This window comes from Pseudochaenichthys georgianus, unplaced genomic scaffold (assembly GCF_902827115.2).
Source record: "Pseudochaenichthys georgianus unplaced genomic scaffold, fPseGeo1.2 scaffold_734_arrow_ctg1, whole genome shotgun sequence".
Classification (NCBI taxonomy): Eukaryota; Metazoa; Chordata; class Actinopteri; order Perciformes; family Channichthyidae; genus Pseudochaenichthys; species Pseudochaenichthys georgianus.
The window spans coordinates 6,257-28,928 of NW_027263287.1; the positions used below are offsets into that span (position 1 = coordinate 6,257).

The 22,672-nt window shown below is 41.2% G+C and overlaps 1 protein-coding gene across 1 annotated transcript in view; it reads left to right on the forward strand.

The window, feature by feature from the left end:
* Positions 1–1,378: 1,378 nt before the first annotated feature.
* Positions 1,379–22,672, forward strand: part of rttn (rotatin) — a gene marked incomplete at its 3' end in the record, with an annotated part of 46,906 nt that continues 25,612 nt past the window's right edge. The window contains exons 1-10 of the mRNA XM_034079818.1: positions 1,379–1,515; positions 2,439–2,626; positions 3,399–3,588; positions 4,154–4,243; positions 4,449–4,539; positions 6,407–6,521; positions 11,320–11,470; positions 14,117–14,285; positions 19,017–19,207; positions 21,874–21,989. Coding sequence (XP_033935709.1) covers positions 1,485–1,515; positions 2,439–2,626; positions 3,399–3,588; positions 4,154–4,243; positions 4,449–4,539; positions 6,407–6,521; positions 11,320–11,470; positions 14,117–14,285; positions 19,017–19,207; positions 21,874–21,989 — 1,332 coding nt within the window. The remainder of the gene's footprint in view (positions 1,516–2,438; positions 2,627–3,398; positions 3,589–4,153; positions 4,244–4,448; positions 4,540–6,406; positions 6,522–11,319; positions 11,471–14,116; positions 14,286–19,016; positions 19,208–21,873; positions 21,990–22,672) is intronic.

A 22,672-nucleotide genomic window follows, 5' to 3' on the forward strand; every position in this document is an offset into this window, starting at 1 on the left:
TGCACTCGTTGCGAGGCGATGCACATCCACTTTGATTTTTGAGAGCGTCAATGTTTGAAAAGATTAATTTAATGACAGGGTAGTGTTGCTGCTGTCAAAAATTCTTTCCGTATTCAAGCAAATCAAAAGCCTTCAATGATTTAGGAATAGCTTGAAACACTAATTATCCTGACAAGAAAATTCACTTAACCTTTTAAAAGACATGATAAAAGACTAACTCAGACGTTTCACAAGACAAACAATGTTCAGAGAAAGACAGGATTTATTTTTGGCATTATCAGAAAGTAAAATTAAATACTGCACAGCTGAATCAATAATGTTTATTGTACTTTTATTTAAAACATGAGGACAGATATTTGATCAGTTATTGCCTTTTTTAACCTGTTTTGCTTACACGTTGGTTTTAAAGATAATATCGTTTATTGATCCAATTTGGGAATTTCTTTTGACACAGCAGCATGTAGATAAGACATTACCAACAAAAATAATTAACAACACAGTGAATATATACAGCATATTAATAATTAAGGATATCACTTTATAGAGCATTCACGGTATATTGAATACACAATATAAATATACAGAATTGAAGGCATTGTAAGCCAGACTATCCAATTTACAGAATGTCAACATTGAATACAACATACTATTTATTTACATTTGTATATTTACAATATATACAAATGAGTGAATTTGTGTTTTTGAGAAGGAGTTAGCCGGTTTCTCTGAATGATGGTGCCCTGTTTTTCCAAAATAACATCTGTATTAGGGGTGTCCAAACTGTTTTCACCGAGGGCCACATACAGAAAAAACATACGAAGGGCTGGGCCACTCGCTAGAGATGAGGTATATTGCCTCATAAGTTAAGTTATAAGTCAGAAAAAGTAATCAAATGTAAATTATGCTTGATACTTGAAAATGCCTTAAGCAAAAAACAGCTTATATCACAGCTCTCCATAGGGTTTCATTTATTTTGTTGTCAGCTCATCCCTCAGTTTGCTTATAATAAGGAGAAATAGGAAGGGAATATATCGAGCTTGTTATGTAAATAAGTTATTGGGCCTTTTTTTTAATCAACTAAGATTTGTTAGAACATTTTTCCAACTTTAACTGACTGAATTTATTTGAAAAGTGGGCTTATTAACACATGAATACTACTGTGTAATATATTTTAACGTATATATTTAAGAAGTACAATATAAGACAAGCACAAGTTTCATTTGTGGGCCATATTAGATGGAGTTTGCTGACGGCCGTAGTTCGGACACCCCTGATTTACACTGACTTTATTAAATGTCCGTTTTTCCCACACAGCCGTAGCTCCTGAACGCACCGCGGTCCTCGCGCAGGAAGTGGAGCTGAAGGCGCGTTAGTTGAACAGAAAACTGTTGACATGACACCGGCTGACAAACACTCAATAAACGGACAAACCTCGGATATTTAAGAAGCTTTTTTTAACCTGTTTCCACACAGGAAGATTGAACATGGAGTTATCCTCGCTTATAAAGAAAATAGGTAAGCTAACTTAAAGCTAAGTCGCTAAAGAGCCTGACTTTATTGATGTAAACAAAGTGTGTTAGTGTATTAGCCTCTTTTATGCTAAGCTAACAATAACACTGTTCATCTAATTTAAGTATGTGAAGTTGTAGTTAATGTGGAAGCTATCTACAGTAACACATGTCGGTAACTTTTGTAAACTTCAACACAAAGTTAGCTAGCTGTCAAACTAGTCAACACTTAGATAAAAACAACTAACTGTCAGAAGTGGAAAAAGTACTAATTTATTACCTAAGATAATTACTACAGGTAAAAGCATTGTGTTCAAAATCAAACTTTACAAAAAGCACACAAGTATTGCCACATCAATGTACTGAAAATAACACAAGTTTTCATTTAGCATTATAGTCCATTTAAGAACAATTAAAGTATTTTTGATTATGATGCATCACAGCTGGTAAATGTGGAGTTAATTTGATCTAATTTGTGTTGTTTATGTATACTTTTATTCATATTATGTAGTATTTAATAATCTGAATCTGTTTTTAGTGATTTAGAAGTCTAAAGAAACATCAAATCCATCCATTTTCCACCGCTTATCCAGAGTCGGGAAATAGTTTGAACGAAGTATCTCAACATCATACTTGAACACCTGCACTTTTGAAAGAACATCCATAACATTCATCTGTATGCAACTTATATATATTAATATTCCAACTACTTGTATATCGACTATTCTGCACTATTTTATTCTATTTACTTGCACTGTTTTATTGTGTTGCACTGTTAAAGGAGCCTAAGATTTTCATTGATATATCTACACAGTAGCTATGTACACATGACAATCAAAGCCTTGCATCTTGAGTACAGTACTTGAGTAAATATACTTTTTGACAGTCCACCATAACGTCTCTTCTCCACGTTGTGTTCTCCGTCCTCAGGCCACTCTTTGGTGGAGATAAGAGTGCGAGCGCTGAAGAACATCTTGTGTAAACTGGACCATTCCCTGATCTCCGTCTCCGACATCGTGCAGGAGAAGATGCTGTTTGTGCTTCTTCTCGAGTGGTTCAATTTCCCAGAGGTGCCGATGCAGGAAGAAGTCCTTGAGCTGCTCTCCACGTTATCAAAGGTAGATACATTTTGAGCAGAAAGATGGATATATTTCTATCTGGTTTATCGATGTGTTACAAGGCGAGTCCTCAGGTGGACAGAAGCAGTCTACCTACTCTCACAATAGGCTGATAAACGTATAATGTCGTTTTGGGTTCAGGCTTTCACAAGGCGAACCAGACTTTAACCAGTATGTTAAAGTAGGATAAATATTCTACTAATGTATCTTGTGATAAAGTTTAATAACAGGCTTAAATGGATCTTTTAAATGTGGGTTTTATGAGGTACTTATCCATAGTCCGTTCGTGTGTGTTGGGGGAGGGGCTCTGTAAGGAAGTCTGAAGGAAGGAGGCGATTTTTCTCGGCTGCGTACTTTCAAATTCTAGCGTGGTTTCTCCATTGTTACCTACCCTACCTTTAAGGTGTCTTAAATACATTTAGCTGCTGCCCCAGTTCATGACTTTACTTCCTGTTGAAACCAAACCCACTTCCACACTATCCCTTCAAATATCCACTCCTTCACAGACAAAATGTACCTCAATATCAGCATGGGTGTAAATGCAGAGTGATTTTCACAGTGACATTCTGACAGCCACACCGAACATTACACTGAATTATAGATTTTTCCTTTCATACCTGTTAGGAAAATATCCCTAGTTCTAGGTAACCACACATCCTGTCAGGTTCACAGCTACAGTTGGGATACCTTTGTCATCACGGGACTCTCATGTTGGAAGAGGACATTCAGGATTTTCACAACAATACCTATTTTTCATTTTGTGTCTTCCAAGCATCCGAGTGCAGCCCAGATGCTCAGAGACGTCGGGGCGGTGGACTTCCTCTCTCAGCTGTCTCGTAACGTGGAGCCCAGCCTGCGAGCTGTCATCGACGGGACCCTCGACCAGCTGTTCCTGCTCCCCCCACTCCTCCCCAGCCACAACACAGTCTCCACGCATGGACAGCGCAACACAACTCCAACAGGTGCTGCAAGTTCTCCTTCTCTCTGCTACAAAACACATCGTGTTTTATCATTTGCTGGATGAGAGGGTGTCGTCTTTAGTCAAAGTCAAAGTCAACTTTATTGTCAATCTTTCAGTTTGTGTTTAAGAAAGGCCTAAAAACCTTTATTTTAAAAAAAGCCTTCGATTAAACTTGTATTTCTTTTTTTTTCTGTTACGCCTCTTGAAGCACTTTGGGGTTACTTTTAGCAAGAAAGGTACTTTACAAATAACTATTATTATTATTATTGCAGACAGAGAGATCTAAATACCGTTTCCCACAATCCAGAGGAATGCAAAATACAAATATATATATATAAAAATATGAATACAAATGTGTATATACCTATATATATATATATATATATATATATATATATATATATATACAATCAAAAGACACATTTAAGACCGAAATAAAAGCACAACAATCAATATATACAAAATAGCAGTCACTGAAATATCTTTGAGAATGTACATTAGTGCAAGGTTGTCTTTATAAGAGTTTGATGCTTTAAGTGTGTGAAAGTACATTTTATCTCCTGCAGATGTTCCACCTGAAGACCATTGTCCGAAAATGGGATATTTCCACAAGGGCATGCCAAGCCATACAGATGTGGCGCCTCAGAAGATAGCAGGTACACAAGCGCTCATAATGATAAATGAAGACATGAAAGGTATTATTATAGGCTTAGAACAGACATCGATACAAGTATAAGAAAGAAACACGAAATAAAAAGGCGACAGTATTTTGAAAAGTCAGGTTTTTTGTCATTTTGTTCTTGTCTAATAGCATGACGTTTTTACTGATTAATAATTGTCTTTTTTATGTTTTATCCTTAGTGCACGAGTCTGTGAGGTGTCTCAAGTTTTCTGTGTTCCCATGGCTGACTTTGACGAACACGGACAGACACATACTGTCATCCAACGAGAGGTGAGAAACAATTCATGTATCTAACAAATAACAAGAGGCGCGTTCACACCGCAGTACTTTTCCCACAAAGGTTCCTGAGAACTCTTTAGTTTTCATGAACTAAGTACAGATCGCGTTCACACCGGAATAAGTCCCTGGGGGACGGTACGTCCACACAGCAGCTTTTCAAACATCTTGAAAATCTTGGAGCTGGGCGTGTCTGGAGCTTGGGGATTTTATGCGAGCAATATATATATATATATATATATAAACTCCCCAAACAGACGAAACCTACCAGTGTCCCCCACTGTCTCTGCCTCCTCCCTCCATGCTGGTTCCTCCGGTTTGTATCCCGGTAATAGTTCTGGTCGTAAAGAACCGGGTGATTTGCTACCGTAACTTCTCGTTTGGAATATGAGGAAATGAACTGCGGTCCGGTTCTCCCTGCTTACACGCGGTTTGATTGGCTAGCGCTTCTACTGTCAGATTTGCATAAACGTGTTTGATTGGCTGGCGCTTCCAGCTCAGCTTCAAAAGTTGAACATTGCTCAACTTTTGAATCTTGAAAATCCTGGAAATCTTCGCTTCGCTCCCCCACAATGCAGTTCGGTGAAAAGCGAAGCAAAGTGACGTCATCCCCATTCAAAGTCAACGGGCAGAGAAGCGTTGGAACATTTGTCTAAAGCTGCTGTGTGGACGTACCGGGAGGATTAGGCAAATGAAGCCGCTGACGTCACTTCTTCTTCTTCTTCTTCTGCTTTGGGTTTACTGGCAGGCCGCAAACCACTTCACGGCGTATACTGCCGCCCGGAGTCCCCGGCCGGAAGTCCCCGGAGTTGGGGAAGGCTTCAGTAGCAGCTGCTGGGACTCCCAGCAGCTTCTACTGAAGCCTTCCGAGTAAATCGCCAGAACGCCGACACCTCCTCATCTCCACCGCTCCCATGTTTTATTTTGTGTTGCCATAAGTTAGTCTCTCTGCGTTTCTGCGCGGGGCTAATGCTAATGCTAATAATGCAATGCGAGGATAATAAAATGGCGGCTTCACAAAGATGTTTGAGAAGGGTCTAGCTGCGGCCGCGGCCAGTACACGGCGGTACACGATGGTACACGATACGCCCACCTGACACGACACTACGGTGGCTGAGAAGGGTCTAGCTGCGGCCGCGGACAGTGGAGGTTGAACCAAGCCCCCAGGAGTGCGCCGGAGTCTTGTGGCCAAACGGCGGTACTACACTTCCGTTGTGGTCTCTAACTCGTTGGATAATTTTTTTTAAACTAAATAAACTACCCAGTATGAACGTTCCCGGGTCGCAGTTCTCTTCCCTCCCTTCAATCTAATCCTTCCCTTCCCCCCATCCTAACCCTAACCACTCCCTACCTTTTTACCTAATCCTAATTTTCCTTCCTCCCTCCTAAACCCCAAAACCTCTCCTACTCTAAGAAATTAAAATCAATGTTTATACTACATGGGCTGTATGACGTAAATCTCGTCAATTCGCTTTTAACGGTGGTGCCTCTCAGCCACCGTAGTGTCGTGTCAGGTGGGCGTGTCGTGTACCGCCGTGTACTGGCCGCGGCCGCAGCTAGACCATATTGAGATTTTTGGGAGTTTTACGGGGCGGAACCTTTTTCTCCCACGAAAGTCCCTGCTCTCTAGCAGGGACGGAAAAGGGGGTGAAAAAGGTTCTCATTAACTAATTTAGTTCCTGGGGCTTTTTGGTGTGAACGTAGTAGTTCTTTGTGGGAAAAGTACTTGGTGTGAACGCGCCTATAGGCATGGTAAAGAAAGTTCAGGAACATTTTGTATTAAAGTGACCCAGAATAAGAGAAAATCTGTGCCAACCTGTCAAAAAAGTTGTTTTGTATAATAAGTGTAATTTTGTAACAGTTCTCTCAGGAGCAGCAACCCTGCCTTGGTGCGGACGACCTGTGAACTCCTGTGTGACGTCATCATGCAAGACTTTCCTGCTGAGATCTTCCTGCAAAGGCCCAGCATAGTGCAGGTATCAATGCATGTCCCTGTGCTGACTATAGTATTGTTAATGTGCATATGTTAATGTTTAGCGACACTCATGTGGTTTAGAATTGTGAGTGGAGAAACCTCAATACAAAACTTAGTTGTAATGCTTTGAAGTACATGTTGAATTAAATGCTTTAATTGCACTCCGAGAGCTTTAGTGGGAGAGTGTGGGGAGTTAGTGAGCAGCTGTGATGCAAGAACTCTCTTTGATTATGAAGCCCAGCGTTTCAATTCTCAGTTTGATCAGTGAAGTGTGTGAGATGCACTGCAGACTCTATTCTAACAGGGACACACCGAGAGATGGATGACTCCGAAACGGCAGGTCCATGCGTAAACTGTGCTATATTATAATATAGAAACACTGGGATGTTGTGCATAGTGATTTTAGTGCAACTTGTGGCTTTGACTTGAGTTCAGGATGTATGATTATAGTCAGAAGCTGGATCTTCTTGTTTATTCACATCAATTAGAGGACATTGTCTCGAGTGGGACCGTGAACCAGCCTATCATGTATTAGATGGTCATTCAAGCCAGTGTCACAATAATAACCTGTCACATGGTGTCCTTGATCAAAACACCCATTTATAAATGTGTGTCCCTGATCCTGCTGGAGGTTGAGGATCCTCAGGAGGCAAAGTGATGTGCTTCAGGAGGCAGCAGAGGATAGAGGAGACCGTGTGGGCACGATGCTCCTACTGCAGGGTTTAAACATCCTTGGTGCAGTTTTTTGCTGCTTTAAGGCGTTCTTAAATATCAGAGGTTCTGTAAAAGTAGTGTTCAAACTGTCCTCGTCCTGGTGTCGTTGGCTTTGCAGGAATTTAAACTATCTGTTATTCCAAGTGACATACTAAGGTGCTTGTTTATTGTACTCAATGTCACGTGTTTTACATTTAAAGTAGGGCTGCACAATTTGGAAATAAATAACTATTTTCCTGGGGATCGACTGCAGGGTTTACAAATCCTTGGTGAAGTGAAAGGTTGTCTGCAGGCGTTCAAACTGTCGTCCTCCTGGTCTTGTTGGCTTTGCAGGAAGTATTCATGTGCTTGTGTCATGTGAGTGTTTCAAACTAAATGGTACTTGTTTTAGATTTGAAGCAGGGCTGCACAGTTCTGAAAAAATCACACATTTTGCATCATAATTCAAAAAATAAGAGGATCTGTACCAGACAAACAATTTCCGTCAAGTCTGTGTAAGGGAACCTTCTGCAGCGACGGAGAGTCAGGACTCGGAGAGACGCGAGGAGAGCTGGAGCTTTGATGTCAAACACTGATAGTTTATTACAAGTATCGGCCGGAGAATTTCACATCACAAGTCCCAGAGCCAGAGGTTCTGACTGCACGGTGGGTTGCCATGTCAAATCTGACCAGCCTCTCTCTAGATCAGGGGTTCTCAAAGTGCGGCCCGCGGGCCAATGGCGGCCCTCGGAAATGTTTCTGGCGGCCCGCGATAGTTAATGTGACACGCTGAAATGCATGCGTTGTATTTTAATCCTCCATGGTCGTATCTAGTAAGAATTAGAATGGAATTTAAGAATGGTAAAACTGCGCCCCCTGGGTTGTCATTCCTAAATTATGAATGACAGCTTGTGGAAAGTTTGCTAGACTACTGGTTGCATGGCAACTAGGCATCTCGCGAGTTGCGGTAATTGGTTAGTACAATAAAGAAAGGATTTGTTTTGGAATTATTTTGTGTTCCGTTTTTTCTTGGGCGGCCCTCAATCCAATATTGGGAACCTAAATTGGCCTTCAACTAGTTTACAGAGAGTTAATCCACATATTGGGGGATGGTGCGTAAACACCTAGGAACACTAGAGATATCCCCGACATCCGGAGATACTCTTCGGCTCTGTAACCGGTCATAAACCTGGGAACAACACCATATGACTGCATCGGCACATTCCTTACGGGAGATACCAGACGCAGGGTCGGTGATAAACGTCAACAGGCAGAAAGGTTACATATCTAGAAGTAAAGACAGAATTATTCTCTAACAGCCCTCTCTTTTTATCATTTATGATAACCTTAAAACATTAGTCTAATAATAATTTGGTCAATACTTAAATCAATAGGCGTCTTCAGATTTGAGGGTGGTCTCACCGTACATCAATTGCATCACTGGATATTGGATATTGTAACTACGCAAGGAATACAACTTGAAGTGAGTGTTACAAATACTTGAGTTTCTGGCTTGATGATTGTCTCACTTTTAAACTTCATGTCATTAATCTGCTTAAAAAGCTGAGGCTAGGTTTCTTCTACAGGAACAAGTCCTGTTTCTCGCTTGAGGCTAGGAAGAGGCTCTGTGACCTTTGACCTCTGCTGGACTATGGTGATTTGTTATATATGAATGCACCGGCCCATTGCCTGAGCAAGTTAGATGCTGCGTATCACAGTGCTCTGAGATTTTTGACAAATTGTAAAGCACTTACGCATCACTGCACCCTGTATACCAAGGCGGTTCTGCCATCACTAACTGCACGGAGGCTCAGTCACTGGTACCTTTTCATTCACAAAGCCATGTTGGATAAACTACCATCTTATATCTGCTCCCTGATCTCTCGGCGAATTGAAAGTACATACTGCCTGAGATCGCATGCTGTGGATTTATTAAATGTGCCAAGTGCTAGGACTGTCTGAGGGAAGAAAGCTTTTAGACGTGCAGCTCCACTAACTCGGAACAGTCTGCAAAAAGAATGGAACATTACCAAGCTGGCACCACGACATGTTTTTAAAGCTCGGTTGGATGCTACACAATCAGATGCTGTTGGTACCTGGACATGTGGTTAGATATGTAAATTGTAATCCCTGTACATGTTGCTGTCTGATGTCCTTTTGTTGTTCTGTTGTTTATGTTTTGATGTCTTCTTGTGGAACCTACTGCTGCAGGTCTCCCTTGAAAAAGAGATCATTGATCTCAATGGGATTTCACCTGGATAAATAAAGGTTTTTAATTGAATTGAGTAACAAAAGAAGGTGAATTAAAATATACAATAAAAGATCAAATTAAATAAAGACTTTCATACAAGCAAGTGGAAGTAAAATGCCCAATAAGATGTTACATTTAATTTAAAAATATGTATATAGATTTGCCTTAAAGGTGAACATGAATTATTATTAGTTTTGAAATTAATTGAATTGAATCACAAAGTAGAATAAGATGAAACATCCAACCACAATGATTGATACAGACAACCACGATAGAAAATCATCTCATCAATGCTTGGATCATCTTTTGTCAAAAGCACAATAATGAACACACAGATGCATAATAGCAAAAACATCTACTTTAAAATAATATGTTTTAACAATTAACCATTAGATAATCTCACTTATCAAACTATACAATCAGAACCAGCTTCCATATTAAAGATTTACTTCCAGGCGATCACTAGATTAGTCAAAAGCATTTTAAGCTCCTAAGAGATCCAGGCGAGGTATAGAATTCACCGTGTGATTTTGATCAATCTGTAATCTGCAAAGACAGAATTATTCTCCAACAGTCTGTAGAATGAGATTTGAAGGCAGCGATATCTCTGCAGCTCCACATTACTTCATACAAAACAGGATCTTTAATCGTAACTTAATCCAGATGAGACAACGGATGCAAATCTACATTCTATGCTTTCTTTATTTTATCTTCTTTGCCTACAAATCCCTGCATGTATTGATGTAAACTGAAAACAAAGCGCATCTGTTATCTCTCAGTTTCACGGGCGAAGTATTGGAGAAGACATGATTTAGCCCCACTGTGAACATTACTACTTTGCTAATAAAGTGGAACATCGGTCTCAAGGCAGCATTAGCAAACTGTCACCCAGCAGTCTCATCATCGAAGAACTCATTCTGCTCTTCCTCGTGTGGCTTCGCTCGACTCTCCTCTGAGGAGCTGGAGCTATTAAGTTAAATTAAAAGACTTAGATTTAGAGACATGCCATCGTTAGCGGGGAGTCAGAACAAATTGTTGCTTCAATAATTTAGTTCAACTTTTTATTACAACTTTTCTCGCAGTTTAGGTGCTACAGTTTGAGTTTCTCCTTTCTCATAAAAGACCTGTAGTATTTTGACTTTCTATTTTAATTATCCATAATATGGTATATTGTCTTGTTTATATTGTATAATTTCTTTTAATGTTAATTCTCTTTTAATGTTAATTCTCTTTTCCACTTTAAATATATTTATTTAACATAAAAAGAAGTCGGGCCTAGAGTTTGACACCCCGTCAAACTCTAGGCCCGACTTCTTTTTATGTGCCATCAAGAGCTTGCAAAGAATATAATATGTTTATTATACGATTACATGCCGCTTTACAGAAGCACGTTGCCCATAAACTACATGTCCCACAATGCATCTCTTTGTGTGACATGCGCACTGAAGAGACTTGCAATTATTTGCCCCTAGACTTCTGCTTTCAGACGTAGTTCATTATGAAGTTATTACCCTATCCGATAATAATCCAATGCAGAGGCAATAATGTAATATAATACATTATTTTATATATATTATATACTTATGTATATTTATATATTCTTAAAGTTACACCCGGCCCTTTGAGTGCAACCATAATGCTGATGTGACCCGCGATGAAATTGATTTTGACCTCCTGATTTTAAGTATTGTATTGTAAATTCTGAACACACTTCTGCGACAAAAGAATTTCCCAAATTGGGATAAATAAAGTATCCCTCTATCTATATATCTATCATATCCTACATTGTTCTGAAAGCCTTCTATATCTCAGCTTCCCAGTGACAGTGTTCCTCTGATCTGGCCTGTGTTCGCAGAACCTGCTGTCCCTGCTGAGGCTGGGTTCAGGTAAAGGTGAGTCGAGGTTCCTCCACCTGCAGGCGCTCTCCTGCCTGAGGCAGCTGTGTGTGGGGCTGAGGAGGAGACTCCGCTTTCATCAGGATCCGAGCTTCTTCTCCACAAAGCAAGGTAAGTGTTGGGAACATAGTGAGTGTCCTCTTCCAGCATGAGAGTAGCATGCTAACAGAGGTATCCCAACTGTAGCTGTGAACATGACAGGATGTGTGATGACCTAGAAGAGCATCAGGACTGCTTGAGGCAGATGATAGCTATGTGATGAACATGATGGTTCAGCCTCTATGGAGAGAGACATCAAGCATGCTCATTTCTGACGTGGAGCTAATCTGAAGTAAACATTGAAGACTGCTTTCTGTTCCTCCATCTTGTGACTGAGTGACTCCCTCTCTTGGATATCAGCATGTGAAGGACACTGTTCAGGAACTAGTTGATGCTCTGTATGTGATGACTCCTTCCCTTCTGGAGAGGATCACAGATACATGGATCCTGAGGTTCAAGCTCAAGCCGGGGACCAGGGATATTTTTCTAACAATATGAGATGCAGCCGTTTCGTACATGTGGTTGTTTATGTACACATCATCTTTAAACCAATATATTTGTTATTTGGTTGCGATAGGGCAAGTGACACATTCCTAAAGACCTACACAAATACATTTTGATTTCATTAAACTGTAGCAGCTATACTTCTAATAGCTGCCCAAGTGAAAGTACAAAACTACCAAAGGTAATTTACATATTATATTATTGGACTTTGAATATTGATGCAGCTAATAAAGGTGGAGCTTTCTTTAATTGCACTGTAGGTAATTCCCATAGGTAAATACACATCTGAGTGATATGACATGTGGGGTTCCTCAAGGCTCCATCTTGGGGCCTCTTCTCTTTAACGTCTACATGCTACCACTGGCTCAGATAATGAAGAACAACAAAATAAGTTACCATAGCTATGCAGATGACACACACATTTACATAACCATTTCACCAGAAGACTATGCTCCAATTCAAACACTGAGTAAGTGCATTGAACAAATCAATGACTGGATGTGTCAGAACTTTCTCCAATTAAACAAAGATAAAACTGAGGTAATGGTTTTTGGAGCCAAGGCAGAACGTTTAAAAGTTAGCGCTGAGCTTCAGTCTGCAATGTTCAAACCAACAGATAGAGCCAGAACTCTAGGTGTAGTCATGGACTCTGACCTGAGCTTCAACAGTCACATTAAAACAGTTACTAAATCAGCCTGCTATCACCTAAAGAACATATCTAGGATTAAAAGACTAATGTCACAGCAGGATCTGGAAAAACTTGTCCATGCCTTTATCTTCAGTTGACTCGACTACTGCAATGGTGTCTTCACAGGTCTCACTAAAAAATCTATTAGAAAGCTGCAGCTGATTCAGAACGCCGCTGCTCGAGTCCTCACTGACACTAAGAAAGTGGATCACATCACTCCTGTTCTGAAGTCTTCACACTGGCTTCCTGTGTGTCAAAGAATAGATTTCTAAATACTGCTGCTGGTTTATAAAACACTGAATGGTTTAGGCCCAAAATACATTACTGACCTGCTAAACTATGAACCATCCAGATCTCTCAGGTCTTCAGGGACTGGTCAGCTTTCTGTCCCCAGAGTCAGAACTAAACATGGAGAAGCAGCGTTCAGTTATTATGCTCCAAATATCTGGAACAAACTCCCAGAAACCTGCAGGTCCGCTGCAACTCTGACTACTTTTAAATCCAGCAAGAAGACTTTTCCTTTTGTCGCTGCTTTTAATTGAACTATTCATATCTTAAACTGCACTGTAACTTTTATCCATGTACTTTTTCTTTTAATGTTTATTTTATTAGCTTTTCTTTTTTAATGCTTAATGTCTTTCATTTTTTGTAAAGCACTTTGAATTGCCTTGTGTTGAAAAGTGCTATATAAATAAACTTGCCTTGCCTTGTATACTTCTGGGTAGCCTAACCGATCATAATGTATCTTAGTTTAGTACATGATTTATGTTTGTAATTAGAACCTGTATCTGCAAAGTAACTTAAGATGTCGGATACATGAAGTGAGGCAACAAGTACAAATTAAGCCTCCGAAATATACTATATAACTACAAGTTATACTCGAGTGCAGTTCCTGAATCTCAATATCAATCTTTGTTTATTTCTATCGCACATTCAAAACACCCTCAGTTGACCAAAGTGCTGTACAGGGAGTACATACAATATCAAATAACACAATGGGAGAGAAATAATAAAACAATATTTTAAAACATGAGAAAAAGCACAATAACTAGAAACATATAAATGTTGTGTTCAACTGGTATTAAAAGCCAGTGCAAAGAGGTGAGTTTTTAGCTGAGATTTAAAAAGTTAAATGGACTTAGCATGAATAACTACTTCAAACAGCACCACCTTATTCTTATAATATACATTAATATACTATATAACTGCAAAACATTGAAGTAATCAACCTCAAACATTTTTACTCAGTTCTTGAATAACTCAAACAAGTAATTAAGTAGATCATTTGTTTATATATAATTTAGAATCAGTAATATTTTTGTATATCAATTTGACACTGCTTAACTTGGTATAATATAATAATTCTCATGTTTCATTTCATTCTTATTATTATTTTTTTGTATTATTGTTTTACACATTCAAAATAAATCTAATCAAATCAAATCAAATCAAAAAACATTCCTCTCTCTTCTTTATCCCACAGCGTCTTTGTGCAACTAACTCTTTTCCTGTCCCTGGTCGTGTAGATCCAGTGTCCCAGAACTCGTCCTTCTCCTACTCCCAGGAGGTGAGAGGGACGCAGCGTTCCCAGGCCTCCTCCCCGGGGGGCGAGTGCTCACCTCGACCCTCGGTGGTGGGACGCACCGGCCAGAGAGCCAGTGGAGACGGACAGGACGGAGACGCAGCGTCCACCAGGTGTGTGTGTGTGTGTGTGTGTGTGTGTGTGTGTGTGTGTGTGTGTGTGTGTGTGTGTGTGTGTGTGTGTGTGTGTGTGTGGTGTGTGTGTGTGTGTGTGTGTGTGTGTGTGTGTGTGTGTGTGTGTGTGTGTGTGTGTGTGTGTGTGTGTGTGTGTGTGTGTGTGTGTGTGTGTGTGTGTGTGTGTGTGCTGAAATGTTTAGCTCTGACTCTCAACCATTGCTCACTTTTTAGCAGCAATAGTTTTCTATGACTTCACTTTCTTTCTACTTTCTTGTTTAACTTATCCTTTAGTTATTTCAAGTGCTTCATGCTAAACGAACCCCCCCTTTGGAACGTGTTCATCTGACCCCATGGGACCTTTTAGTTTCCACCAAGACTATGCCTCTTTTTTAAATGCACATTCGTTAAATGAACAAAGCTGAAAAAGCAGGAAACTCCATTTTACTGCGTCAACACAGCTGAAACATGAATAATTTCCCCACTTTGGGCACATCAGCTCTCGCTGTTCCTGCTGTCTAAGCCTTTCTTTATTTGCACGTCTTCAGCAATCACGTTGGCAGTGAGCGCAGAGATTAACTCAGTTTTCCTGCTGTCACACTTCTGAGGCGCAAATGGAGTCTGTCTGTAGCAATATCGTTTTGCTTTGATTCAGCATTGTTGTCAATTCTGTTCATCAGACTGTAAACTCAACACGACAGTCTTTTGCTTTTTGAGAAGTGGGATTTTTGTGGCTTTGATAATGACTAAATAGCTGGTGACACTTGCAGCTCTCACACTGAGATAAAGCGACGTAGCGAGGCAGCGGAGGATTACATTATTACTTTGAGTATGAACATCAACAGGAGCCCTCTCGCGGCTGGGCTGAACTATTCAATTATCACTTCTGATTTCCATGATGGGAGTTTTTAGGATCCATCCCTACACAATCAATCAACGAATCAACCAACCAATCAATCGGAAAGGACATAGATACGCCCCTGGATATGGATCATTCCAATTTACACAATTTACAGTTCATAGCATCACAATACATAAGTAAGTAAATAAACAATCAAAACCTATCAAGAATTAAAAGGTTTGAGTGCGGAGGGGATGAATGATTTTGAAAAGCGATTTGTCTCAAAGGTCCCTTATTCTCCTCTTCTTCATCAATATATCACAGGTCTCAGATATATCCAGAGCCTGTCTCTGATTGGCTGAAACACCAAACAGATCATTGCAGCATTACCCATAATCCCCTCTGTTTCAGCCCTGTTTCCAAAGTGCTGATTCTCTGTCTGTTACTTTAGATGAAAACAAGGAGCCCCTCCCCACGCCCCTCTGAGAGACATTTGGTTACAAAGAACTCAATGGTGCTCTAGAGGAGATTCAGGTGATAAGGGGAGGGGGTTACCTTTGCTGCTGATTGGCTAATGGTTACCAAGACAACACATCGTTATGACATCATAAAGTGGCCAAAATCTGATCAGCTCATTTTCAGACAGGTTTTTATAGAAATGGATCAAAAAGAGAGAGAATCTTTGTTCCTGAAACTTTCAGAGTCTCTTTCCACAGAGGGGACACATGCTGATGTAGAAGAGACATGAAGAAGAGGGGACACATGTTGATGCAGAAGAGACATGAAGAAGAGGGGACACATGTTGATGTAGAAGAGACATGAAGAAGAGGGGACACATGTTGATGTAGAAGAGACATAAAGAAGAGGGGACACATGTTGATGTAGAAGAGACATGAAGAAGAGGGGGGACATGTTGATGTAGAAGAGACATGGAGAAGAGGGGACACATGTTGATGTAGAAGAGACGTGGAGAAGAGGGGACACATGTTGATGTAGAAGAGACATGGAGAAGAGGGGACACATGTTGATGTAGAAGAGACGTGGAGAAGAGGGGACACATGTTGATGTAGAAGAGACATGGAGAAGAGGGGACACATGTTGATGTAGAAGAGACATGAAGAAGAGGGGACACATGTTGATGCAGAAGAGACATGAAGAAGAGGGGACACATGTTGATGTAGAAGAGACATGAAGAAGAGGGGACACATGTTGATGTAGAAGAGACATAAAGAAGAGGGGACACATGTTGATGTAGAAGAGACATGAAGAAGAGGGGGGACATGTTGATGTAGAAGAGACATGGAGAAGAGGGGACACATGTTGATGTAGAAGAGACGTGGAGAAGAGGGGACACATGTTGATGTAGAAGAGACATGGAGAAGAGGGGACACATGATTTGATGTAGAAGAGGGACACGTGTTGCAGAAGAGAGGGGAACACGTGTTGATGCAGAAGAGACATGAAGAAGAGGGGACACATGTTGATGTAGAAGAGACATGAAGAAGAGGGGACACATGTTGATGTAGAAGAGACATAAAGAAGAGGGGGGACACATGTTGATGTAGAAGAGACATGAAGAAGAGGGGGGACACATGTTGATGTAGAAGAGACGTGGAGAAGAGGGGACACATGTTGATGTAGAAGAGACATGGAGAAGAGGGGACACATGTTGATGTAGAAGAGACGTGGAGAAGAGGGGACACATGTTGATGTAGAAGAGACATGAAGAAGAGGGGACACGTGTTGATGTAGAAGAGACATGAAGAAGAGGGGACACATGTTGATGTAGGAAGAGACATGAAGAAGAGGGGACACATGTTGATGTAGAAGAGACATGGAGAAGAGGGGACACGTGTTGATGTAGAAGAGACATGAAGAAGAGGGGACACATGTTGATGTAGAAGAGACATGAAGAAGAGGGGACACATGTTGATGTAGAAGAGACATGAAGAAGAGGGGACACATGTTGATGTAGAAGAGACATGAAGAAGAGGGGACACATGTTGATGTAGAAGAGACATGAAGAAGAGGGGACACATGTTGATGTAGAAGAGACACGAAGAAGAGGGGACACATGTTGATGTAGAAGAGACACGAAGAAGAGGGGACACATGTTGATGTAGAAGAGACAACGGAGAAGAGGGGACACATGTTGATGTAGAAGAGACATGAAGAAGAGGGACACATGTTGATGTAGAAGAGACATCAAGAAGAGGGGACACATGTTGATGTAGAAGAGACATGAAGAAGAGGGGACACATGTTGATGTAGAAGAGACATGAGAAGAGGGGGGACACATGTTGATGTAGAAGAGACATGAAGAAGAGGGGACACATGTTGATGTAGAAGAGACATGAAGAAGAGGGGACACATGTTGATGTAGAAGAGACATAAAGAAGAGGGGACACATGTTGATGTAGAAGAGACATGGAGAAGAGGGGACACATGTTGATGTAGAAGAGACGTGGAGAAGAGGGGACACGTGTTGATGTAGAAGAGACATGGAGAAGAGGGGACACGTGTTGATGTAGAAGAGACGTGGAGAAGAGGGGACACGTGTTGATGCAGAAGAGACATGAAGAAGAGGGGACACATGTTGATGTAGAAGAGACATGAAGAAGAGGGGACACATGTTGATGTAGAAGAGACATAAAGAAGAGGGGACACATGTTGATGTAGAAGAGACATGAAGAAGAGGGGGGACATGTTGATGTAGAAGAGACATGGAGAAGAGGGGACACATGTTGATGTAGAAGAGACGTGGAGAAGAGGGGACACATGTTGATGTAGAAGAGACATGGAGAAGAGGGGACACATGTTGATGTAGAAGAGACGTGGAGAAGAGGGGACACATGTTGATGTAGAAGAGACATGAAGAAGAGGGGACACGTGTTGATGTAGAAGAGACATGAAGAAGAGGGGACACATGTTGATGTGGAAGAGACATGAAGAAGAGGGGACACATGTTGATGTAGAAGAGACATGGAGAAGAGGGGACACGTGTTGATGTAGAAGAGACATGAAGAAGAGGGGACACATGTTGATGTAGAAGAGACATGGAGAAGAGGGGACACGTGTTGATGTAGAAGAGACATGAAGAAGAGGGGACACATGTTGATGTAGAAGAGACATGAAGAGGGGACACATGTTGATGTAGAAGAGACATGAAGAAGAGGGGACACATGTTGATGTAGAAGAGACATCAAGAAGAGGGGACACATGTTGATGTAGAAGAGACATGAAGAAGAGGGGACACATGTTGATGTAGAAGAGACATCAAGAAGAGGGGACACATGTTGATGTAGAAGAGACATGAAGAAGAGGGGACACATGTTGATGTAGAAGAGACATGGAGAAGAGGGGACACATGTTGATGAAGAAGAGACATGGAGAAGAGGGGACACATGTTGATGTAGAAGAGACACGAAGAAGAGGGGACACGTGTTGATGTAGAAGAGGAGACATGAAGAAGAGGGGACACATGTTGATGTAGAGGAGACATGAAGAAGAGGGGACACTTGTTGATGTAGAAGAGACATGAAGAAGAGGGGACACATGTTGATGTAGAAGAGACACGAAGAAGAGGGGACACGTGTTGATGTAGAAGAGGAGACATGAAGAAGAGGGGACACATGTTGATGTAGAAGAGACATGAAGAAGAGGGGACACATGTTGATGTAGAAGAGACATGAAGAAGAGGGGACACGTGTTGATGTAGAAGAGACATGAAGAAGAGGGGACACATGTTGATGTAGAAGAGACGTGAAGAAGAGGGGACACATGTTGATGTAGAAGAGACATGAGGAAGAGGGGACACATGTTGACGTAGAAGAGACATGAACAAATGGATGTTGCATAATAGGTGACCTTTAATATTTGTCTTCCTCCAGTGGCAGCTCTCACAGAGGTGGAGCAGCAGTCCAGCCCCCCCCCCAGTCCCCCCAGTCTCCTGCGGATTTGTCCCACCTGGATCTTCCTGACCTCGGTGTGGAGGATGTTCTGGAGCTGCAGCTACAGCAGCTCACTCTCGCTCAGTTCACCGTCGCCACCATGCAACAAGCCATCCCGCTGCTGAAAACAGGTGGGTGTTGTTGTGGCTTTTCTGTACGTGTATACAAACAAACATCCAGCAGGGGGAAATGAAACTACTTCTCACTTGGTTTATTTCCTTTTTTTGGTCTCGCTTTAGTTTCAAGTCGTCTTCAATACAGCATGTAGCACCTGAACATGTAAGAAGCCTAACAATGTAATAAAATGTGCAATTAAAAAAAAGTTAGTTGGACTTTTATGAAAAGGGAGCAATTATGTACGTCAATGATATCAACCAGTTACCTCCGTCTGTTGTGGCTTGAGTTCAAATAGGATATATCTGGTTACGTGTTTTACGGTATTGACTGTATTCTGTCATTATATTATCTTTTAAAATTAATCTCTATTGCTCTTGCCAAAGCTAGCATTAACTAGCGTTATCTATGATATCCAGCAGTGGGTGACTACTGGAGAAATAACTCAGACTGTATAGAGGTCTAAGAGAAAATGACCCTCAATGTCTTTTGATTTATTTCCTTATTAACCATTTCCTGAAAATGTTATGGTCTCAATCTCTAGTTTCAAGTCTTCGTCAATGCAGCCTGTAGTACGTGAACATGTAAAACACCTGATAATGTAAGGCGAGGCGAGGCAAGGCTTCTCCATGTTTAGTTCTGACTCTGGGGACAGAAAGCTGACCAGTCCCTGAAGACCTGAGAGATCTGGATGGTTCATAGTTTAGCAGGAGGTCAGAAATGTATTTTGGGCCTAAACCATTCAGTGCTTTATAAACCAGCAGCAGTATTTAGAAATCTATTCTTTGACACACAGGAAGCCAGTGTGAAGACTTCAGAACAGGAGTGATGTGATCCACTTTCTTAGTGTCAGTGAGGACTCGAGCAGCGGCGTTCTGAATCAGCTGCAGCTTTCTAATAGATGTTTTAGTGAGACCTGTGAAGACACCATTGCAGTAGTCCAGTCTACTGAAGATAAAAGCATGGACAAGTTTTTCCAGATCCTGCTGTGACATTAGTCTTTTAATCCTAGATATATTCTTTAGGTGATAGTAGGCTGATTTAGTAACTGTTTGAATGTGACTGTTGAAACTCAGGTCAGAGTCCATGACTACACCTAGATTTCTGGCTTTATCTGTTGGTTTGAACATTGCAGGCTGAAGCTCAGCGCTAACTTTTAAACGTTCTGCCTTGGCTCCAAAACCATTACCTCAGTTTTATCTTTGTTTAATTGGAGAAAGTTCTGACACATCCAGTCATTGATTTGTTCAATGCACTTACTCAGTGTTTGAATTGGAGCATAGTCTCCTGGTGAAATGGTTATGTAAATGTGTGTGTCATCTGCATAGCTATGGTAACTTATTTTGTTGTTTTTCATTATCTGAGCCAGTGGTAGCATGTAGACGTTAAAGAGAAGAGGCCCCAAGATGGAGCCTTGAGGAACCCCACATGTCATATTTGTCAACTCAGATGTGTATTTACCTTTTTTTTTTATTGCTTTAATGTGACTGTTGAAACTCGGGTCAGAGTCCATGACTACACCTAGATTTCTGGCTTTATCTGTTGGTTTGAACATTGCAGGCTGAAGCTCAGCGCTCACTTTTATACGTTCTGCCTTGGCTCCAAAAACCATAACCTCAGTTTTATCTTTGTTTAATTGGAGAAAGTTGCAATAAAATAGATTGAAAGTTGTAATAAAATAGATTGAAATTTAATAAAAAACCAAATGATATAACATTTTGGTCACCTTCAAATGTGTTTCAGTGTTCCTTTGTACCCCCTTTTGTCCCCCTATGGAGACGCCCAAAACGCCAATGCTTCTGACGTCACGTTGACTACATTTACTTCCTGTTAGAAAAATATCACTGGTCCCCGGCTTGAGCTTCAACCTCAGGATCCATGTGTCTGGGATCCTCTCCAGAAGGGAAGGAGTCATCACATACAGAGCATCAGCTAGTTCCTGAGCAGTGTCCTTCACATGCTGATATCCAAGAGAGGGAGTTACACAGTCACAAGACGGAGGAATAGAAAGCAGTATCAATGTTTACTTCAGATTAGCCATGTATTGATTATCCTCTCAAGAATGGAAGTAGTCAAAAAAAAATAAAGAGAATTTGTTAGTATTTTCCTCAAAATTCTGACTCTCTCAAACATCTAAAAAATCTTGACTTTTTCTCAAAAATCTGACTTTTTCTCCAAAAACTCAAAATTCTGACTTTTTCTCAAAAATCGGAAAAAATCTGACTTTTAATAATCCCTGGTCCCCGGCTTGAGCTTCAGTCTCAGGATCCATGTATCTGTGATCCTCTCCAGAAGGGAGTCATCACATACAGAGACTAGTTCCTGAGCAGTGTCCTTCACATGCTGATATCCAAGAGAGGGAGTCACACAGTCACAAGATGGAGGAACAGAAAGCAGTATTCAATGTTTACTTCAGATTCACGTCAGAAATGAGCATGCTTGATGCCTCTCTCCATAGAGGCTGAGTCATCATGTTCATCACATAGCTATCATCTGCCTCAAACAGTCCTGATGCTCTTCTAGGTCATCAGACATCCTGTCATGTTCACAGCTACAGTCGGGATACCTTTGTTATCACGTTACTCTCAGACTGGAAGAGGACATTCAGTGTTTTCCCAACACTTCCTACACTCAGTCTGCGTCTCCTTCTCAGTTTCCTCTCTCCTCCTCTCTCCTCTCCCAGAGGTTTCTCACGTGTTCCACCGTGTGCTGGAGCTGCTGAGCGGCGGCGTGCTCCTGCTCGGGGACAGCGTCTGCGAGCTGGTGTGGGATGACCGCAGCCCGGTGGGGACGGAGCTGGCAAGTCAAAACACGACTCACGACAAAGCCTCTTGTGTAGATGAATGGATACACTTCACTGAGGGGGTGGGGGTTTGTTGGCCTCCAGACAACTTGCCAGCGACACACAGGCATACGGGGCTTCACTGTCGAGTGGAGGCATGTGATGGAGCTGAATGAATTATATAAAGCTACAAAGGGCTTCACAGGCATTCACACCTCTCATCTGAGTCAATGTTGGGTTTGTTAATGTCTCCATTTACACGTTGCACGGTGTTTCTTCAACACGGTTTCATCCCACAGGCCATCAGACCGTTAAACACCTTTAGAAAGAACATCCACAATCTGTTTGCAACTCATATCAATATTCCAATTACTTGTATATCGACTATTTCTACTATATTCCTTTTTATTTTATTTACTATTTTATCTGTTGTATTGTGTTGGTGCCTAAGATTGTCGTTGTCATAACTACACAAAAGCCTTGAACCTTGTAGGCACGAGATGGAGCTGAATGAATTATATAAAGCCACAAAGCGCTTCACATGCCTTCACACCTCTCATCTGAATCAATGTTGGGTTTGTTAATGTCTCCTTTTACACGTTGCACGGTATTTCTTCAACGCACACAGGCGGTGGTCCCCCCCCCTGGCTGTAAAGAGTTCCAATGCGAGGACACACACACACTTGTCAGGGCCCGGCCC